The sequence below is a fragment of the Salvia splendens genome, chromosome 15 (assembly GCF_004379255.2).
Source record: "Salvia splendens isolate huo1 chromosome 15, SspV2, whole genome shotgun sequence".
NCBI classification, from domain to species: domain Eukaryota; kingdom Viridiplantae; phylum Streptophyta; class Magnoliopsida; order Lamiales; family Lamiaceae; genus Salvia; species Salvia splendens.
The window spans coordinates 5,470,280-5,489,006 of NC_056046.1; the positions used below are offsets into that span (position 1 = coordinate 5,470,280).

General features: G+C 37.5%; 4 protein-coding genes across 13 annotated transcripts; 1 reads left to right on the forward strand and 3 right to left on the reverse strand.

The window, feature by feature from the left end:
• Nucleotides 1-714: 714 nt before the first annotated feature.
• On the forward strand, nucleotides 715-3,008 carry LOC121768103 (lysM domain receptor-like kinase 4). Its single transcript, XM_042164466.1, has one exon. The coding sequence runs from the start codon at nucleotides 992-994 to the stop codon at nucleotides 2,882-2,884; it is 1,893 nt and encodes a 630-aa protein (XP_042020400.1). The 5' UTR covers nucleotides 715-991; the 3' UTR covers nucleotides 2,885-3,008.
• LOC121768104 (UPF0603 protein At1g54780, chloroplastic-like) lies at nucleotides 2,965-4,923 on the reverse strand. The gene is made up of 3 exons (XM_042164467.1): nucleotides 4,423-4,923; nucleotides 3,553-3,745; nucleotides 2,965-3,338 (listed from the first exon to the last, which is right to left on the reverse strand). Exons 1-3 carry the CDS (start codon nucleotides 4,921-4,923, stop codon nucleotides 3,091-3,093), a joined length of 942 nt encoding a protein of 313 aa, XP_042020401.1. The 3' UTR covers nucleotides 2,965-3,090.
• Nucleotides 4,924-5,144: 221 nt separating this feature from the next.
• On the reverse strand, nucleotides 5,145-7,407 carry LOC121768105 (dehydrodolichyl diphosphate synthase CPT3-like). Of its 8 annotated transcripts, none has more exons than XM_042164474.1 (3): nucleotides 7,214-7,407; nucleotides 7,045-7,112; nucleotides 5,145-6,093 (listed from the first exon to the last, which is right to left on the reverse strand). In XM_042164474.1, exon 3 carries the CDS (start codon nucleotides 6,024-6,026, stop codon nucleotides 5,319-5,321), a length of 708 nt encoding a protein of 235 aa, XP_042020408.1. In that variant the 5' UTR covers nucleotides 6,027-6,093; nucleotides 7,045-7,112; nucleotides 7,214-7,407; the 3' UTR covers nucleotides 5,145-5,318. The 8 variants fall into 8 exon arrangements, with proteins under 8 accessions (XP_042020408.1, XP_042020407.1, XP_042020405.1 ...); XM_042164473.1 differs by having other exon boundaries at nucleotides 5,145-6,081; nucleotides 6,909-7,112; XM_042164471.1 differs by having other exon boundaries at nucleotides 6,909-7,112.
• A 1,085-nt stretch (nucleotides 7,408-8,492) lies between these two features.
• LOC121769490 (protein DA1-related 1-like) lies at nucleotides 8,493-12,825 on the reverse strand. 3 transcript variants are annotated; one of them, XM_042166312.1, is made up of 12 exons: nucleotides 12,599-12,825; nucleotides 11,961-12,115; nucleotides 11,766-11,862; nucleotides 11,252-11,588; nucleotides 10,578-10,698; nucleotides 10,377-10,460; nucleotides 9,940-10,059; nucleotides 9,638-9,850; nucleotides 9,497-9,559; nucleotides 9,299-9,414; nucleotides 9,160-9,218; nucleotides 8,493-9,071 (listed from the first exon to the last, which is right to left on the reverse strand). In XM_042166312.1, the coding sequence occupies exons 2-12, from the start codon at nucleotides 12,069-12,071 to the stop codon at nucleotides 8,740-8,742; spliced, it is 1,653 nt and encodes a 550-aa protein (XP_042022246.1). In that variant the 5' UTR covers nucleotides 12,072-12,115; nucleotides 12,599-12,825; the 3' UTR covers nucleotides 8,493-8,739. The 3 variants fall into 3 exon arrangements, with proteins under 3 accessions (XP_042022246.1, XP_042022245.1, XP_042022244.1); XM_042166311.1 differs by having other exon boundaries at nucleotides 11,958-12,108; nucleotides 12,599-12,824; XM_042166310.1 differs by having other exon boundaries at nucleotides 11,958-12,115; nucleotides 12,599-12,824.
• Nucleotides 12,826-18,727: the final 5,902 nt, after the last annotated feature.

An 18,727-nucleotide genomic window follows, 5' to 3' on the forward strand; every position in this document is an offset into this window, starting at 1 on the left:
GAAATTGCCGAACCGGAACCGGAACCGAACCACGAGAGTATTTCGCGATTACGGTTCTGGTTCCGAAACCGCTAGTTTCGGTTTTGAACCGGCGGTTTTTTTCGGTTTTTCAAGGTTCCAAACCGCCAATTTTTTGCGGTTCCGGCTTGGTTTCACGGTTTCCAGTCGGTTTTTCGCGGTTTCGGTTCAAAAATTTTTGAACTTGAACTGAACCACTGTTCAAAAATGTTAATGTCATCGTGTTGATATTTTAATATAATGCGTTATTTTTGCTGACATTTTAATGTCATTGTGTTGACATTTTTATTACAGTACGGTGATGAATTAGAAGAGTTAGTAATTTAAGAAAATTAACTATTGATTAGACCTGTGTTGACCAAAGCATCATATAGTTGTAGTAGCCAAAATAATTTGGACTACCACAATTGTTAGTTTGAAATTTATGATGATCACCATTTGAACGTGCACGCGGCGTTGACTAAGGACTTATACAATTAGAGTGTTCGTTTTTCATAGGATTTAACTTTCAAATCGAATACTAATTCTAAATGAATCTGTTGATTACATAGAGTGTTCGTTGACGAAGCGAATTGTATGTAATGTTTCCATGCATGTTGCACGTCTCTTCCTTCCCTTATCATTATTGTAGTAGTAACATGTAAAATAAAAAAAACTAGACAAAAATCTATGTAAATTAGGCTTACCGATTTCCTGAGAATGACATCTCTAAAACTTCAATTCAACAGATATACTAAAATAAGCACCCGAATCTTGGTTTGTGACGTTATTCTATACAACCAACGTCCAATAATTGAAATATTCAACCCTCCAACTAGCTTTCAATAATATTCAACTCTCCAACTTCAAACTTTAATATATTCAACTGCATTAAACCCCCACTTTCTAACATTCCACGAAACCTCCATCTCCACGGCTCCACCCCCAACAATAAGACCAAATATCTTCATCTCCTCATCACAATTGAAGAAGAATGAATTGGCCTCAATTCATCGTCTTCCTAATCTCATGCCTGCCTCTGGCTATGGGGCAGCAGCCATACATCCGCAACCTCATCGAAGATTGCGAAATCAGAGACAACAACAACTCCGCCCTCGGCTACACCTGCAACGGCCCCCGCCCCTCCTGCCAAGCCTACCTCACTTTCCGCGCCCGCCCTCCCTACGACAACCTCGCCTCCATCTCCGCCCTTTTATCCGTAAACGTATCCCAGCTCGCTCAACTCAACTCAATCTCTGAAAACTCTGCCCTAGAAGCCGAGCGCATGCTGCTGGTCCCCGTCACATGCTCCTGCTCCGGCCAGCTCTACCAAGCCAACGCCTCCTACACTGTCCAGCCCAACGACGGCTACCTTGTCATCGCCAACAACACGTTCCAGGGCTTGTCCACATGCCAAGCCCTCCAAGTCCAGAACGATTTTGCAGCAAATGCGTTGCAAGTTGGAGCAAGGCTTCATATTCCGTTGAGATGTGCGTGTCCGACTCAGGCTCAAGCCGACGATGGCGTCAACTACTTGCTGAGCTATGTGTTGCAGTTCGGCCAGTTTGTTGATGTCATACGTGAGCTGTTTACCGTTGATACGAGGACAATTTTAACAGCGAATAGCTTGTTGGAAACTGACCTCGTTTTTCCATACACCACTCTTTTGGTTCCTCTTGAGAACCCTCCGAATAGTACTCAGGTGACAGCACCTCCTCCGCCACCTCCACCTTCGGCCTCCCCTCCCCCGGATACGGGTGGTGGCTCGTCGAGCAAGACATGGATATATGTAGTGGTTGGCGTTGTTGGAGGGCTTCTTGCTTTGCTTGCTGTGGGGATGGTTTTCCTCCTCCGGAGGAGGAGGCAGAGGAGGGCAGCGGAGGCTGTTGCATCGCCACAGAGGTTTCAATCTGTTGAAAAACCGTTGAACAAAGAGGCTGATGATGAGTCTGAGGACTTTCTTGAGAGTATTTCTAGCATAGCACAGTCTCTTAAGGTCTACCCTTTCCAGCAGCTGAGAGAAGCAACGGACGATTTCAGCCCGGCTTGTTTGATCAAAGGCTCTGTTTATCGAGGCACCATCAATGGAGATCTTGCTGCCATCAAGAAAATGAGTGGTGGAGATGTCTCCAAAGAAATCACTTTGTTGAACAAGATCAATCACTCCAATCTCATCCGTCTCTCCGGTGTATCCTTCAACGAGGGCAACTGGTATCTTGTCTACGAGTACGCCTCAAATGGGGCGCTCGTGGATTGGCTTCACAACAAGGGCAGTGAAAGCATTCTTAGCTGGGATAGGAGACTGCAGATTGCTCTTGATGTGGCTGCTGGTCTGAACTACCTCCATCTTTACACTTCGCCTCCGCACATTCACAAGGATCTCAACAGCAGCAACGTCCTCCTTGATGACGAGTTCAGAGCCAAGATCGTGAATTTTGGGCTGGCTAGAGCTGCAGAGGGTCAGGAGGGCCAGTTTGCATTGACAAGGCACATAGTTGGGACGAAGGGCTACATGGCACCCGAGTATTTGGAGAATGGAGTAGTCTCTCCTAAGCTTGATGTGTACTCGTTTGGTGTTATGTTGCTGGAGATTCTCACCGGGAAACAAGTCTCTGAATTGTATGAAGAGGTGGGCATGAGGTTACCAGAGGTATGGGCTCCGGTGCTGTCTGAAGGCGGACAGGAGAAGATAAGCAGCTTGATGGATCCTTTGCTGCTCGGAAACTATCCTTCTAACCTTGTCCTTGTGCTGTTCAGAATGATCGATGGGTGCCTCAAGAAAGATCCGACTGCTCGCCCAAGCATGGAGGACGTTTTCCAGTCCCTCTCGAGAGTTTCTGGTGAATGGGCAGTTAGCATATCAGAGCCAGGTGCTTCTCCTAGATAAGAAGATGATTTACCTTCTGTTTTAGTTTCCTGCTTGAATTGAACTACATTTATATGCACCAAATTTCATTTACATGAAGAGATATAAATTTGTTGATTCATTGCTCTGTGAATCAACTACTCCATATAAACATTTGTACATCATTTATACATTCACTCAACTCTCAAAAGGTGATGTTAAAAAATTCCAGTCAGAAAAAATATGGATCACTTCTTAGACACATATGCATAGTATTGCGCCATAGGAACAACAAAAGCAATTACTAGTAAACCTCCAACTACAAGGGTGAATTGGCCGCGTTTCTCATCCGTCTCTTCCCTTGTCTTGAAGTTAGATTCTCTTTTATAGTCTTTAGTCGCTGGACCGCCGGGATCAGGAAGGCCGTCTATGGCAGCCACTAAACGTGAGGCAGAACTATAAACCGCCTCATTATACTTTTCATCTGTAGCTAGGACTGTGAAAACACAAACCAGCACATACTGATCAGATATTGTAGCATCACAAAACACAACTGAAAAGTTGTAGCTAATTTATACATCAAAGTCCTCAAACACAGCAAACAGCTATATACATCAGAGTTTTGAACAAGATAATCCAATCAACACCACACCCCAGATGAGGCTCATTTATACAATGTACTCCTTATGAATGGAGAAGTAGGGTATTACCCGGAAGATTGTCAGATACAATGCTATCAAGAATAGAATCACCAACGGCTTTGATGAATTCAGGTCCGCCTGTAACTGCACCTTCCTTTTGACTGGTGATGAGCACTACTATGCCTTTGTTGTTTCCCTCCTCGATCGTGGGATACCATTTTTCTAATACTTGATCAGCGTACTCAAACGCGTCAGCTTTGCTCTACGGGCAAGAAACACAAAATGGTCAGAAAAATAATTGATTACGGGACACTCATTTCCAATATCCAACAGCAGAAAAGCAGTTGGAAAATTCAGAAGCTTTTAAACATATCAACTTGTCCAACCAAACTTTTTTCCAAACCAAACTGTGCTCAAACTTCAGTCTTTTGATTATCCGAACTTTTGCGTTGTAGTCCTAATTTCTAATATCAACTGCAAATCAATTGCCAAATCAGCCAAAAAACATTCCTTTTCTTGAATCAGCATCACTATCCCCACAAACCAAGTCAAATAACAACCTAATTATAAATTCAACAGCATTCATTATATACTTATTAAGTTGGTTAGGTTTGAGCCAAAGTTTTGGAAGGCCAAACCGAACCAACCAGAATGTGGCAATTGGATTCAGCTCTGCTTAGCTTACTAGCTTATTCACTAATGGCTTCCATCACAATTTTATGATTTCCTCTTAGTTAGCTGCTCTAAGTCTCTAACCATGAAAACTTAATTAACTTAGGCAACATTAAATTTCACAAGGATATATCTATATTCTATGATTTCAATTTTCATCAAATATAAGGGCTATACATTAATTATCATGAGAAGATAGAAGGCAGTAAAAACATAGTCTCATCAAATCTCCATTCAATCAACACACAAAATCACACTTGAACTTACAGTGAGCTTGCGCACAGTGACGATATTAATGTGGAAGCCTTTTCTGGACTCCAAATCCGTCAACAGCCTCTTCAAATCCGACTTGGTAACGCGGCTGAGCACGCCCGCATCATCCACGACGTACGATTCCTTCGGAGGGCCATCGTTGAGGACATCAAATTCAGACGCGAGTGCGCCGCCGGTTAGAGCCGGTAAGGAAAAATTAAGGGCCAAAGAAATGGCGAGCGCAGCTAAACCCTGTTGCACATTGGAAATCCAAGCCGCGGGCTTGTCCGAAGACGAGGCTTGGATCGATTGAAAAGGCTGTTTTCTGAGATTGCAGCAAATGGGTTTGAGGGAGCAGCTGGATTTGGGATGGAAACGGGGAAAAGGACGAGTCTTTAGAAGAGAGCACGAGCGTGGAGAGAGTATGGTTTCCATGGGAGTTTGAGAAATTTGGGTTGATGCGAGAGGACCATGCATTCCGTGGTTATGGGAGTTCAACATTTTTGACTGGTTCATGTTTTTTTTGGATATTTATTTTTGATTGGCTGTCTAAATTTGGGGGAGGATAATGTTATTTTTTTTATAATAGAAGATGCTTCTCTGTCGATTTTATCAGTACTACTAATAATATTATCTGAGTAAAAAATATGGCTGGACATGATTTATAAGGCAAAGCAATAGCACAAAAAGGTGGTACATCACCTATTAATAATATACGTAGAGTAAGAAACCAGGAATCAAACACCATAATCACTAGTTAGATTAGAGAAAAATACACTAGCATCATAACAATTAACAACAACGTAATTGTACAACAAGATTCGGGTTTCAAGCCAAACCAATTTAACTTCTTTCATCATCATGGGGAAACGTCAGTGGATTCGCAGTTGTAAGTGCAGAAACTGGCGAATCTAACTCTGTTTCAGCTTAGTTTCCAAAGAAGTGACATTCCTTTGGAAGTCCAAGATTGCTCGGACCAAATGGTAAAACCCAATCTCTGGCCAAAGCGCCCTTGGGGAGTAAAGAAGGGAAGATGCACTCTGCCACAGGAGGAAATTGCTTAGTCGAGTCTCACCGGACGAGCGGATTATAATGTCTGGATCAGGTGCAACTGCCATATACATATGTTTCTCGACATCTGCCACATCAATATGAAGCTCCTTGCTGTCAATTTCATTCCCTCCTAGCTCATCCATTTTTACTTTACATGCTTCTTCGACAGAATTTGTTATTTCATCTGTTGATGTGTAGGCAATGCATATTGCAAGCGTGGCCGTCGAATTATGTGCAGTGGCATTCATAGCTCTTTCAGCAGCGAGCCTGACGGGTTTGCTCAAAAGTTTAAGGTTTCCAATGAAGTGCACTCTCACTCCATACTGGTTGACAATACTCTCTTTCTCAAGCAATGATTCAATCTTTTCCTGTATCAACTGCATAGTGGATTGAACTTCTTCTGGACGTCGTTTGAAGTTTTCAATGCTGAAAGCATACACTGTAACATACTTGACATTCATCTCATAGCAATACTTCAACATATTCATAAGAGCTGTGAATCCAACCCTATGCCCATCTCCTTCAAGTAAGCCTTCCTTCTTGGCGTATCTTCGATTTCCATCCATGATAAATGCCACATGCCTTGGAAGAGAACCAGCAGAAAGAATTGCACAAATACATCTGCGCAGAAAACTACACAAACCTTCAATCAATTGAGTTGCAAGGTTACTACTCTGTTTCTCCATAAACAATTCAAACAGTAGTGGTAGAAGTTGAAGCTAGATTAACCTGAAAACAACAGTAGAAAGATTCATTTTCATCTTTGTTATTCAGGTAAACCAAGACTACCATAACTATATTGTGACGAGACATAGCGGGAGGTAACAAAAGTAAGAGAATAACTTTTTGGTAAGAAAACCAAGAAGACTTATAAGCTAGAAAAAAAAGCAGATTAACATTTTTATGCTTTATGTTATTGGAGATTGTGGCAGCGATCCCAAAGATTCCATCATAGGGTGCATAAAGTGGGATGAATATGGGAAACGATGGTATCTAATTCTAATTTTATTGAAACTCTTCAAGGCGTCACAATCCTTACTCTGAAAACAGGAACAGCACAATCAATCTTAACTTCTTAATGAAGCATTTCTAACATAAGTACAGGCTGTAAGCTGTAAAAGAACCATTAATACAGTGGATCTCTAACTAACTACAGCTGATAAAATTTTCCACCAGAAGCTTACCTAATAGAAATTGACACGAAAAACTCCATCTTATCAACGAGAAACACACTTAAAAATAAAGATTGCCTACTGTCATGAAGTGTTAGCATTATCACTATCAACACCGTCAACATCAACATCAACATCAATGTATTGAGAATCAAGTCATCAAAATCAGACCTTCTTTGCATATTTAAGAGCTTCATAATTCATCGGATTAACCAACTGTCAAGTATGGAAAATGTAAAAGATAAACAAAGAAGAAGAAAAATGAAAAATCTTTACATCGTGGTCCTTTTTTGTTTGATTTGTCCCCACAAATAGAGAATCTACCCTTTACCAACTGAGATGTATTCAAACAACAATAAATTCATGATAACTTGAAACCAATCTGAAGTCAAGCACACAAATATTGGCTCACTCCACATCAGACAAACTAATCTTCCAACGTGCCAGGATTAAAGGACTTAACAGCCTGCAATTTCACAACTAAAACAATGTACTTCACTCAGTAATAAGAAAGCATCTTAATTTATAACACATGCGATGATTAAACTAAGCAACAACAGTAAATTGGAGCAAGGGATTACCGTATGGTTTTGAATTTGGGGGGCCAGTGGCGGTTTGAGAAAGATGAATCTGCAACTGCAGCCAAAGCGACGATCACTCCCTTCAATTTATTTGATCCCTATAAATTGTATAGAGAGATCATGAACAGTGGAGATGCAGAAATTGGTAGAAGAGCAACGAAGAAAACGATGGGAAGGAAGGAGGCACATGTTTTTTAGATTTATTACCTATTTAAATGGGCTTCAAGTAATGGTTATTGGGCTAATTAATTTATACTAGTAGATACTATTGAATTTTTTAAATAAATTACGTTTGTCTAATTTTGATTGAGGATATTTAGATTTTCCTTAAGTTGGTCTAATTTAATTGATGATATTTTTATTTTTTTTCAATTTTAACATGGAGTATTAGTACTTAATTTTAATCAATTAAAATTTATTTTAGATAACTTATTATTAATTATTTTTTCTTTATAATTATATATAGCATGCCATTCTTTAAATATAAGTAAATAAATTAAAATATATAACAGAACACAAAGAATTCGACAAGTGAAAGTTACGTTGACATAAAAATAAAATAAAAGACGAATAACAAATTACAATAATAAAATAAAAAATCTAATACAAGTAAATCGTATTAATTTATTGATAAAGTGTTGTAGGGCTAATGTGTAATGTATATAAATACTTAGGTAAGATTGAAAAAATATAAAAAAGTGAATATAGAATATTCTTTTGGTTTTAAGTTTGGTGTATATGATTCGAGTAAATCGTATTAAATGGCTGGAAATGGCCTTAGTGTAGATAGTTTAGAAGATTAGTCCATACTTGAACAATTGGTTGAATAGTAATTAATTGACATGGTATGTCCCACAATTAGTCCCCTTTCATTTTGAAAATATTCTCTCTTTTATGGGATGATCTCAATCTCTAATAACACTTTTTTTCTATTTCTCACTTACTTTATCAACTTCGCATTAAAATCTGTGTCGTTCCCAAATTACATAATATATATTTTTATGGGATATATGCTTAAAAATGACAAGCTCCTACATTTCCTTTCTTGAGACACAGATGAACCATGGCAGCTCAATCATAGTAGCGTGATTTGCGCACCTAGTGGCTCAATTGCTGGCCCTCTAGTTTAGTAGAGGATCGTTCTCGGTTCGCTTTGTCGAGCCGGGGTGGTGAAGCAGCTTTCTGGCAAATTGAAAAGTAGGAATATATCTTACCTTTGAGATAAAACATGATATTCCTGCAAAAGCCACTTTTACGCCTTCCACCATAAAAACCAAACTAAAATTTAAATATCAACATTCAATAATAACTTCCAATAGATTCTCATAACAATTATTTGAGGATACATGCACAAATAATTATTTCGGCACAATTACATTTGGTGGCTTATTTTTCCTTTCCTTGTATAAGTTAAATAAAAAAAAAGAGTTAAAAGTCATTTGATTTCTTGGCTTCCATTATGCAGGACAGATGCATATACAGATATAGAGCAAGAATTCCATACCAAATGGAGCTCAGCTATCCAGTTAACAAGGAAAACTCTCGGTGAGCCGAATGTGATCGAGAGTGCTCCTCAGCCCATATTTGAGCACCGCCTTGTTGCCTTCCCTGAAACCGCCTCCGTATGCTTCTGAACTGTCTGATTCTATTTGGTGTTTGAAGAACTCGCCAAGTTTTTTCTCAAAGTCAGACCTCTTCCCCTTCTTCGAAGAGCCAGACGAGGATGCTGAGGTTGAGGGAGCAGATGATGACGAAGCTGCATTGCTACCAGAGCCAGCAATGATCTCTGAATCCAACCACATGTGAGCTAGCACTTGGCAGATACCTTCTTCAACTTCTGGACTTAGATTCGGATAACCTGAAACGGGACTTGGTAAGAAGCTGTAGATATGTATTGCAGCAAGAGAAATCTTCAGTTCAAAATGGTGAAATTAGTGAAAATTTACCTCTAAGACGAAGCCAAGCATGCATCATTTCGTGAGCCAGGATCGACCCCGTCAGTAACCTACATTGGCACAGTTTAGTTATGGTGAGGATCCAAAGTCGGAAGATGAGGTATAATATGTATAGATTAAGTTACTCTACCTAGGCAGACCATACAAAATGAGAATTGCTGTTACTTCACATTTTCGAACGAGCTTGTAAGGCTCAGGGAACATGCCTGTTATCCGTTGTCCTCCTATTTTGGGTCGCCTCAGTATCTGCGAATTTAAGGGTGGAAAGTTAATAAAGGAAATATTCTCCCTATGATTTTTAGTTCGCTTTGAAGATTTGCTCATATACCGTGTTGACAGTTTGCTCTTCTGACAGGCAAAGGCCTCTTGTCTCCGGCATGAAGTGATGACCCTGGCGACGGAATAAATATTAATAAATCATCCCCTTTGCAGAGGTAAAACTACGATGCTTACACAGAGTAGAACGTACAGTTTTCTCTCCTTCCATGGCTTCATTCAGTGCTTGTCTCTCAACCAAGAGTAATGGCACTTGCTGCTCCACTTTCATCATTAAACCTTCGTAAAATTCTTGTATTTCGAGGTAAAGTGGTTGACACTCATGTGTATCCATTATTGATGAGTCTAAACACTCGAGACAGAGCTTCCTTCCATCCTCAAGAACTAGATATCTGGCATCTACAGGCTGCATTACCACAAGCCCGTTAAATAGGTAAACAATAGTAAGACATATATTTCGGGTTCCCAAAGAAAAAGATTATTCGTACTGCTCACCTCCATTCTTTCACAGCTACAGCAGCGGGGTGTTCCATCATGTTCATGTGAAGGGCAGTACTTCTGATGCCAGAAAGGATGAGCTCTGTACTCTATAAGTCCAGCAGCATTCGTGGGAATCTACATAGATGGAAAATGAGAATTAACCAAAGCTCTCAAGTAAAAAGTAGTATCATTCTTGCGGCCAGTCAAGAAATACCATGTAACGAATATAACTCAGGTCTAAACCATTCAAACAATAGGAAACTAGTGAGCTAATGTAATTGTTGAGACCTATGTTTCTTGTCCGATATCGACTTGGTACTGATCTTATCCCTTCTATATCAGCTTGGATAACTCTCTCCCTCGCCTTTCTAAGAGGCGACTGGCTCATTTTTACAGTAATACAAAATGTATGTGTCAAACATAACATACCGCAATGGAATATGAACACTTACAAAATTCTTGCAAACATCACATTTGGGGTGGTGCATGTCCTTGTAGCAAGATTTATGGAAAGGACGATTATCAGACATGGAAAACTGAAACAAAATCCGAGAAGAAGTCAGTTCACAAGATTATTGGTCCTATCAAGTAATATCAAAGAGGTATCTACAAAGTCAGAAAGTGAAACCGGTATTTTCTGAGCAGTTCAGCACCTCATAATCAGATATTGCTTGGTTGCAAGCATGACAACAGAAACATCCTGGATGCCAAACAGCTCCCATGCAACTCAAGTATCTTCCATGGCCAATTTCACTATTGCAACCAGCACAGATTCTACTCAAGAAGAATAAACCAGGTACATTAAAAGAATTAGTAGTCTTTATAGAAGGAATAACCAACATTGAATAACAAGTCCTAACAACACATTCATTTCAATTTTTCAACATTTTATATGAAAGTGCTAACATTTTTTGAGACACTAGCATGAGAGACCCATAAAAGTGTCCAAGACACAATAGCTTGCCTGGTCGTACTTGAAATACGAATTCTGTCTTAAATCCATTAAAGGAGGTTGATATAATCCAAGAGACAGGGAAGGAGTACAGCCTCAAAAAAAGTATACATGAAGTTTCGTTACTGAATATAGCTACTTGGAGTAACGATTAATGACTTTGCTAATGTACTTGGAAACCTTCTTAAAATTTGCATAAAAATCGTATTAAAGGTATAAGAATGGAAATGTTGCCACTTTGCATAAATAAACTAGCCAGAACTTCAAAGAATATGTTTCATCAATCCATCTGATAGGTTGAAACAATTCTGGAAATTTTGACTGAAACATAAAGAGAGATGAAAACGAAATATTAATGGGAAGTGTAGGTAATACCTGTATCCTGAAGGATAGTAGAATGGAGAAGGTGGCACAAAAGTTCCATAATCAAATTGAGGTGACCGAGTTGGAGGTGGTTGAGGTGGAGGTGATTGATGTGGAGGTGATTGAGGTGAAGGTGATTGAGGAGAAGGTGGTTGAGGTGAAGGTGATCGAGGAGAAGGCGGTTGAGGCGAAGGTGATCGTGGGGGAGGCGATTGAGGTGAAGGTGATCGAGGGGGAGGTGATTGAGGAGGAGGTGATCGGGGTGGGGATTGAGGGGAGGATTCCACATTCCAACTTTCTTGCAGAGCCATAGCAAGCTGCTCATCTTCGTCCAACTGAGAATCACTATCTGAATTATTCAGGAGTATGAGTAAGTTACCCAGCTTACTCTATAATCACAAAGATATCATAGAGCTGATAACAAAGATATCACAATTTTCACTTACAATTTTTCATTTGTTCATAATCACATAAAGATAGAAGAGAAGCCCAAAAACAAGAAACAAGTTGCAGCCACTCGACTTACCTACAACTTTTTTTCCTTTCTCTTTGCCATTTACTTCAGCAATTGAAAGTGCAATTGCTCTATCAAGTTCTTCATTATCGAAATCTGACAATTGATCCTACATTAAGAATCAACGCAGAAAATGATGAAAACATCAGCAATGCAGATGAAGTTGAATCAATGATGATACATGACAAGTAAAGGGGAGATAACCGCTGTAATCGGAGGTCCTTCCCAAATTGTATCATCTTCATATTTCCCATGATATTGCCCTTTTGAGATTCGGTAGTTGGGGCCTTTAAGGATCTTGGTTAGCCAGCCCATCATGAATTCTGCTTTCTGCTTTCGCCTCAACACTTATGTACTGCAGACTAGCAATGGATTTCAAAGTTTATCAGGCAGCAAATTATCTTCAATCATTATACAATCCAAGAATCCAACCTCTATTCTCAGCTAAATCAACATATGAATCAAGATCAAACAATCATCATTCAACTCAAGATTCACTGTGGCATTGATTAACAGTAGCACAAATTTAAAATTCCATATATCAAGTTCCAACTTTCTCAAAGCAAATACACCAATTATATTCCTATACTCAGCAGAAGGCCTTCCCTCTCAATTGAACCCAACATAATCACAACACGCCCATCAACAGCCAAGCTTCTAAAATAATCCAGCAACTCCACTAACTTCAAAACCCATTTCCCAATCAATTCATCAAAATGGAAAAGGTATAATCTTTCAAGGTGCCTCGTCTGTTAAAATCTATTAATGATAAAAACTTCCCCACAACACACCAAGAACCACAGCAAGAAATATGCAAGAAATATGCAAGAAAGAGATGGATTTACCAGAAACAGATGAAGAGTCTGCAGGATTTGGAAGAATCGGATGAGACCCAGATCATCAAATTTGGGGGACGAAAGCATAGTCGCCAACAACAATAAGAGTCATAAGAGCTGACAAAAAGGATACTCCATTTCCACACATCACAATATGCGTGTGACAAAATCACCCAATCTAATTACTTAGGAGAAGCGAGCAGATTTTATGATGGGCTACAAACCACAAGAAAAGAAAGCACTCTACAACCAAGTGGATACCTAACAATTACTCTCAATGTCCCATTAGAAATGAAACGTTTTTCTTTTTAGTTTTTCCCATAAAAAATGAAACGTTTCCTAAAATGGAAACATCTCATCTCTCTTACTTTACACTCTCTTCATTAACTCACAAAACAACACTACATAAAAATTCGTGCCGATTCTCAAATGTTGCATATTTAATGGGACGGAACTTACTACTTGAATTCTAAGCAAACATATGCCAAAATTTTGGCTTTCTTTCAGCCACCGTAGTCTTGGAGCTTTCTCATTGGTTTAAGCTAACGTTTAAATCTGGGCTACTCAGTTACTTTCTACTACTAGTAATTTTAAATCCAATAGTATCTAGCTTTGGACTAGGGATGTCCAATAAGATATCATGTATCGGGTATTTGGTATTACCGGATCTAATCTGAAAATTCGGGTATTCATTTTTTTGAAACTATTGAGTATCGAGTTACTCGAACCGGCATCGGGTATAATTAGATTACCCGATTTAAATTAACATACCTAAAATTTTAGTATTACTACTATTTAATTAGATTTTTCATACTATTTTCCATCTTTCACTCCATGAATCGACCATGTACACTATTCCTAATTCACGGCCTCACTCTCACGATAAAGCTTCCCTCTGCCGCCTGCACCGACGAGACGGTATTTTTCTCCGCCGTTTGCTTCTCCTACTTGTTTATGAATTTATGTTATTATAGGAATCACACATTACAAATTTATAACTAAATCATAATTAAAACTATGCATGAGAGGCGCAAACCTATATAGTTAGAAGCATTGAACGAAGTCTAGCTAAGGGAATTGCTGAAGACGATTATTTCTTATTAGGCCTTGTTGTTACATTTAATTATTTGTGTAGTATATGTTGACTAAATGCCTTGCGCTGAAACTATTTAGCATAAATTTATAGCTCAAGAAGATATCATTAATGCTGTGATTAAGGGTGATAAGACTCATACCTAACAATTCGGTTTTTAATCAGTATAAGTAGTTGAATCATCTAAGCCCACTCCCATAATTTTTTCTTTTGGTGGTGGTGGAAAAGAGCTCACATTTTAGATGCTGTGGTTTTCCAAAATGTGTAGCAATCTAAGTATTGCAATCAATCATTTTTGTTTCTTGAAAAAGTCATGGTAGTAAGGAGTAGTAAATAAATCTAGTGAGAAATTAATCAAAATATATTCCGAAACATCTCCTAAGATATTAAAAAATAGAGGAACAAAGACAGTACTTTGATTAAATATGATGTCCATTGGGCTGAATGTGTGGGCCAAACAAGGCCCAATATCTCAACCATGGGCTGGGTAAGGGAGTTTCAAATTTCGTATTGCATGGAAAGAGAAACTAAATTAATCAGATTATAGGGTGTAGAAATATAGGTAAGTCAATATGGATGAAATTATAATTTTATTTATTCACCTACATTATATTAGAGTTTATATTTTTCATTATATTGAATTTTTTTAGGACTTCTTCCTGCTCCTCATTTCCTTCACACACTTTATAATATTTTCTTCAAATTATTTGTTTCACTTGCATTTTATACACTGACATTCTTAATACAATTTGAAAAAAATGCCTTCTTATTATTCTTAGATTCAAGTTCGGACTTCATTGGGTTCACTATACTAGCCTCTAGGAGACTAGGACTCCAAAAAATAAAATTCTACTAGTAAATATTGTAAGCCAAAAAATAATTAGCTGTATAATAAGATTCTATTAAACATTTCGCAATTCAATCTCACACAATTTTCCAATCATTGATCCAAACATTCATAAACTCTTTGTTTGAGTTCTTGATACGAGAGATCAAACATAGTGTTAATTTGGATTGACTTGAAGATAAACATTTTGATATATCGTACGGATCGATATTCAATACTAGCTTACGACGATCGATAACTATAGAAAAATTTAGTCCAAAAGGGACAATAGAGGGCAGCAAGAGCTACTAGCTAAGGAGGTCATGTGAGCAAAAGAAGTAGTAGAGACAATAAGGTGTGAAGCATATTTTTTTGGTGGGCATGCAAAGAGAAAAGAGGGCATCAACATAGCAATAAGGCAATGAAGGGAGAGATATTAATTAGATCACAACAACATGCAATTGCAATATCACTCATCTTTATCTCCCATGGCATTAGCTAACACAGACTGTCATTTCATCCATCCCTTTGTTTCTTGAGGCGACACGTGTCGCGGTGTCGGAGGCGGTTGGCCAGATTGGACCACCTCTCCCACGTGGCTGAGGGCACCCCCTGCCGGCTGCGCCACCACAAGGCGGTGGAGGACCACCATTGATCACATATATTATATCACTCCCACTCTTTGTTCCACAACTGCTTGCCTTTCAATTCTTTCTTGTCTTTGTCCATATGGGCCCTATCACTAAAGTTGTCCAAAGCCCATTTTCCCTTTCATGCTTTTCTCTCTCCTCTTTTCCCCATTTCTCTCTCATTCTCTAATTTCATCAATCAAATGCTACTTTCTTTTTTTCCTTTTCTCAACCCTCGGTTTCATTAATATAATAAGTTACCCACATGTTGCAGTTTCTTTATTTTTGGCTTCTCTAGCATATTTATTTGGACCATCCTAATAATAATACTACTAATAATTAAATAAATAAACAATAACGGTAAAGACTCGACAATATAGTTAGGTATAGAAATCATGAATGATTAATCAACCAAGGCATCAAAAATGTTAATTAGAATTATAAATAAAGAAAAAATTAAATGGGGTAATTTAATTTGTTTAGGAAAATTGGAAAAAGGTGGAGCCATACCATGAGAATGTTGGTCCTTTACTTAATGTAATCATCAGAGTGGAAAGTGACCCAAATGAGAAGGACATTACTGTTTGGTTTCTGCAAGAACAATCTATCAATTAAAAAAATTGGGGCTGGCCCTATTTAATTATTTTTGTAATGTGGGTAGTTTTGATTACCACAAAGCAAAGCTCCTCAGATGTGTATTTTGGGAAGTTATTTCGAAATACTATTGAATAAAAGGGTAAGCAGCAGTGCAACTTATTTCAATGGGGCCTATCAAGCTATAACTTGTCTGAAAGATGACAAATTTTTTTGTTATGCTTCAATCTTGACTATAAAATAAAGTGCAAGTAAAGTAGAACAATTAGAACACCCACTTTAGTAAATATCAGCTGTCATGACCCAAGTTGTTTTCTAGCGAAAAACATTTAATCTTTTTCTTCATTCACTGAGAATGGTGAAACATAAAACAGGCCAAATCCAAAAGTTAATAGTGAGCTATCAATTTGGTTTCAATAAACTGTAGTTAATTTTTAAAGTTTTAAACAAAAATGCTCCAAAATGAGTACCAGCGGTCGTTTCCTATATAAGGTAGTAGTACATATCAGATTTACAAACTGAATTTTGTGTTGTGGTATGAACTAACCCAATTCATATTAGACTCTCGTGACAATCTTTAGTATTGCACGAGCTCCAAATGTGAGAAGCCTAATATGAATTTGGCCATTTCATATTAATTTAAAGAGGGGTGATCGAGACTAAAGAAGATAAAAATAAGAATTTAAAGAACTCAGTAAATTTGGAATACAGAAAGGGGTAATGTGAAAAGGGGTGAGTTAAATAAAGAGCATTTGTCTCTTCATGTTAATTAAATTGCCAAACTATTACTCCATTTTTACTACCCCAAAAAAATAATTTCGCACTATTATTACCAAAACTAAATGTAGCACTTTATGTGTTTTTTTGTTTGACTTGACTATGAATTGTGACCACTAGTAGAGATTTTTTTAACAACCACTAGTCAAGATTAAGGACTCCATATTTTCCCCATTGTACTTTCATATGTTGAAATATGAAAAAATAATGAATTGATGTTGTACATGCATGTACATGACTGATAGAAGTTCCCGTACATAATATTTTTGCCGTTGTTGGAAAGTAAAATGATAAAGCTCATTCTCATACATTCAACTATTGAAGGGTGATTAGTGTAGGTGACTTTTGTTAAAGGTATGGAAACACAAATTGATGATGGCCTCTAAATCAGATAAAAATCATTGCATAGGTAAGTGATTAATGGACTGGGATATGATATGAGATGCAATTAATGGCAAATAATGACCAAATAACACGAAAAAAATGTTGAGGGGATACATTAATCTGACAAGAAAAGTAATAAGGGAGATCTTAACCCTTTCCCCATATCATTTAAAATTCAACGGTATTTTTATAAGATATATGGCCGTACTAGAATTAAATAAGTTCTTAATTATAAAAGTGAATACATATAATTGTTTTACTTGGTCTGAAATGGTATTATATAAACCTAAGAAAACTTCTAGGGCTAGCCAAGGCAATAAATATGTATCCAATCAGGCCCCATTTTGATTGATTTTTCAATCACTCTATTCAAATCTACTAGTAGCATTTGTTTCTTCTAACAATATTAATTTATTTAGTATTAAATTTAAATGACTTTAGTGTATGACATGAATGGCACCTTTGAATAGACATTATTTATTGTTTTTTCCTCTTCATTTTTTTAAGTAGAATATACTTCTAAACATATGTAAAATTCAACTTTTGGGACCAATCGAAAAGGAAAAGATTTTAATAAAGAAATTAATACAAGGTTTGGTGAGGTGGAGTCATAGACTTAAATACTAAGTAAAATATATAAGGTTATAGGTTATAAGTCGCTTAAAAGTCATCCATTTCATAGTATCTTGGGATCCCACTTGATTTTGTTGGTTAATATTTTACATCATTAGGTAAAGGTACCTTTTTAAAAAATGTTTTGTACTTAATTTCATGTACAAATTAACAAGCACTCATGATATTTTATTGGCCTACTAATATATTTTAAGCTATAGCTAGTCACCTTTTATTTATTTGATCACATTTTAAAGAATCTATAATTACTATTTAAGCTTTGAAAGGTCACTGTATAACTTAATTATTTACATAAATTCATGTTTATGACAAGTATATGAGAGAAGATGAGATGCTACCAACCTTTGTCACTTAAAGTAATCAACTAGCTACATCTTATCAACTTATATAGATTTTATATATATATCGAAGAGTGGATCACCTTTTTATTAAATGTTTCGCCCACATATTTTCTTTTTCGTTTTAATGAAAAGCTAGCTTAAATGGACCATTAATTATTAAAATGGAATTTTTTTAATAGGATGTTAATAACTAACTAAATGAATAACTTGATAGAGTAGTGATATGGGGCAGGTACCCTTAAGTATATAACTAGAGAACAAATTTCGGTCACAAGATCAAGAAATTAAGGGCTAAGATTACTTTTAGAATTCTAGCATTATATTCAGGTTTTGATTCACTATATGAATAATTTAGTTCACTCGGGGGTATATTGGTCATTCTGCTGAATTAAAATGAGGTGGGTCTTCTCTTTCCCTAATTTGAACATTCCACTTCAGTCTGTCTCTTCTCTAAACCTCCTTCTCTCTCCGTCGAATACATAGGGTTCCGCCACCGTGACCTCCATTCTTTGTCATGTTTCCTCCATTCCAGCCGCCATTTCCTCCATTCCTCGTCGTCGCATAGTTAGGGCTCATCACCGTGCTTTCCTCCGTCAATTTCCGGCGCTGTGTCCTCCATTCCTCACCGCCTCACGATCGCTGCGATTGTGTTTTCTTCTAATCTAGTTTGTAATGTTAAAATCTCTATAAGTTTCTGATTTTATTTTCTTTGAGCAATAGTTGGAGAATCGGAAAAAAGTATCATTGCCTGTTTTTTTCTTATTGAAATTTGAGGTTTGAAAATTCATTTGGTGTGATCTTGTTCAGTGTATTTCTGTTGACAACGTTTCAAAGAGCTTGACGCGGAGAAAGATCACTATA

Excerpts from the sequence above, each read along its gene's own strand:
- LOC121768103 (XM_042164466.1), top strand. The coding sequence starts at position 992 with ATGAATTGGCCTCAATTCATCGTCTTCCTAATCTCATGCCTGCCTCTG.
- LOC121768104 (XM_042164467.1), bottom strand. The coding sequence starts at position 4,923 with ATGAACCAGTCAAAAATGTTGAACTCCCATAACCACGGAATGCATGGT. Across the intron at positions 3,746-4,422 it reads TCACTGTGCGCAAGCTCACT|AGCAAAGCTGACGCGTTTGA; the intron begins GTAAGTTCAAGT and ends TCTTGCCCGTAG. Across the intron at positions 3,339-3,552 it reads TGTATCTGACAATCTTCCGG|TCCTAGCTACAGATGAAAAG; the intron begins GTAATACCCTAC and ends GTGTTTTCACAG.
- LOC121769490 (XM_042166311.1), bottom strand. The coding sequence starts at position 12,071 with ATGATGGGCTGGCTAACCAAGATCCTTAAAGGCCCCAACTACCGAATC. Across the intron at positions 10,699-11,251 it reads TACTATCCTTCAGGATACAG|AATCTGTGCTGGTTGCAATA; the intron begins GTATTACCTACA and ends CTTCTTGAGTAG. Across the intron at positions 10,060-10,376 it reads GTGATGTTTGCAAGAATTTT|ATTCCCACGAATGCTGCTGG; the intron begins GTAAGTGTTCAT and ends CCATCTATGTAG.
- LOC121768105 (XM_042164468.1), bottom strand. The coding sequence starts at position 6,146 with ATGGAGAAACAGAGTAGTAACCTTGCAACTCAATTGATTGAAGGTTTG.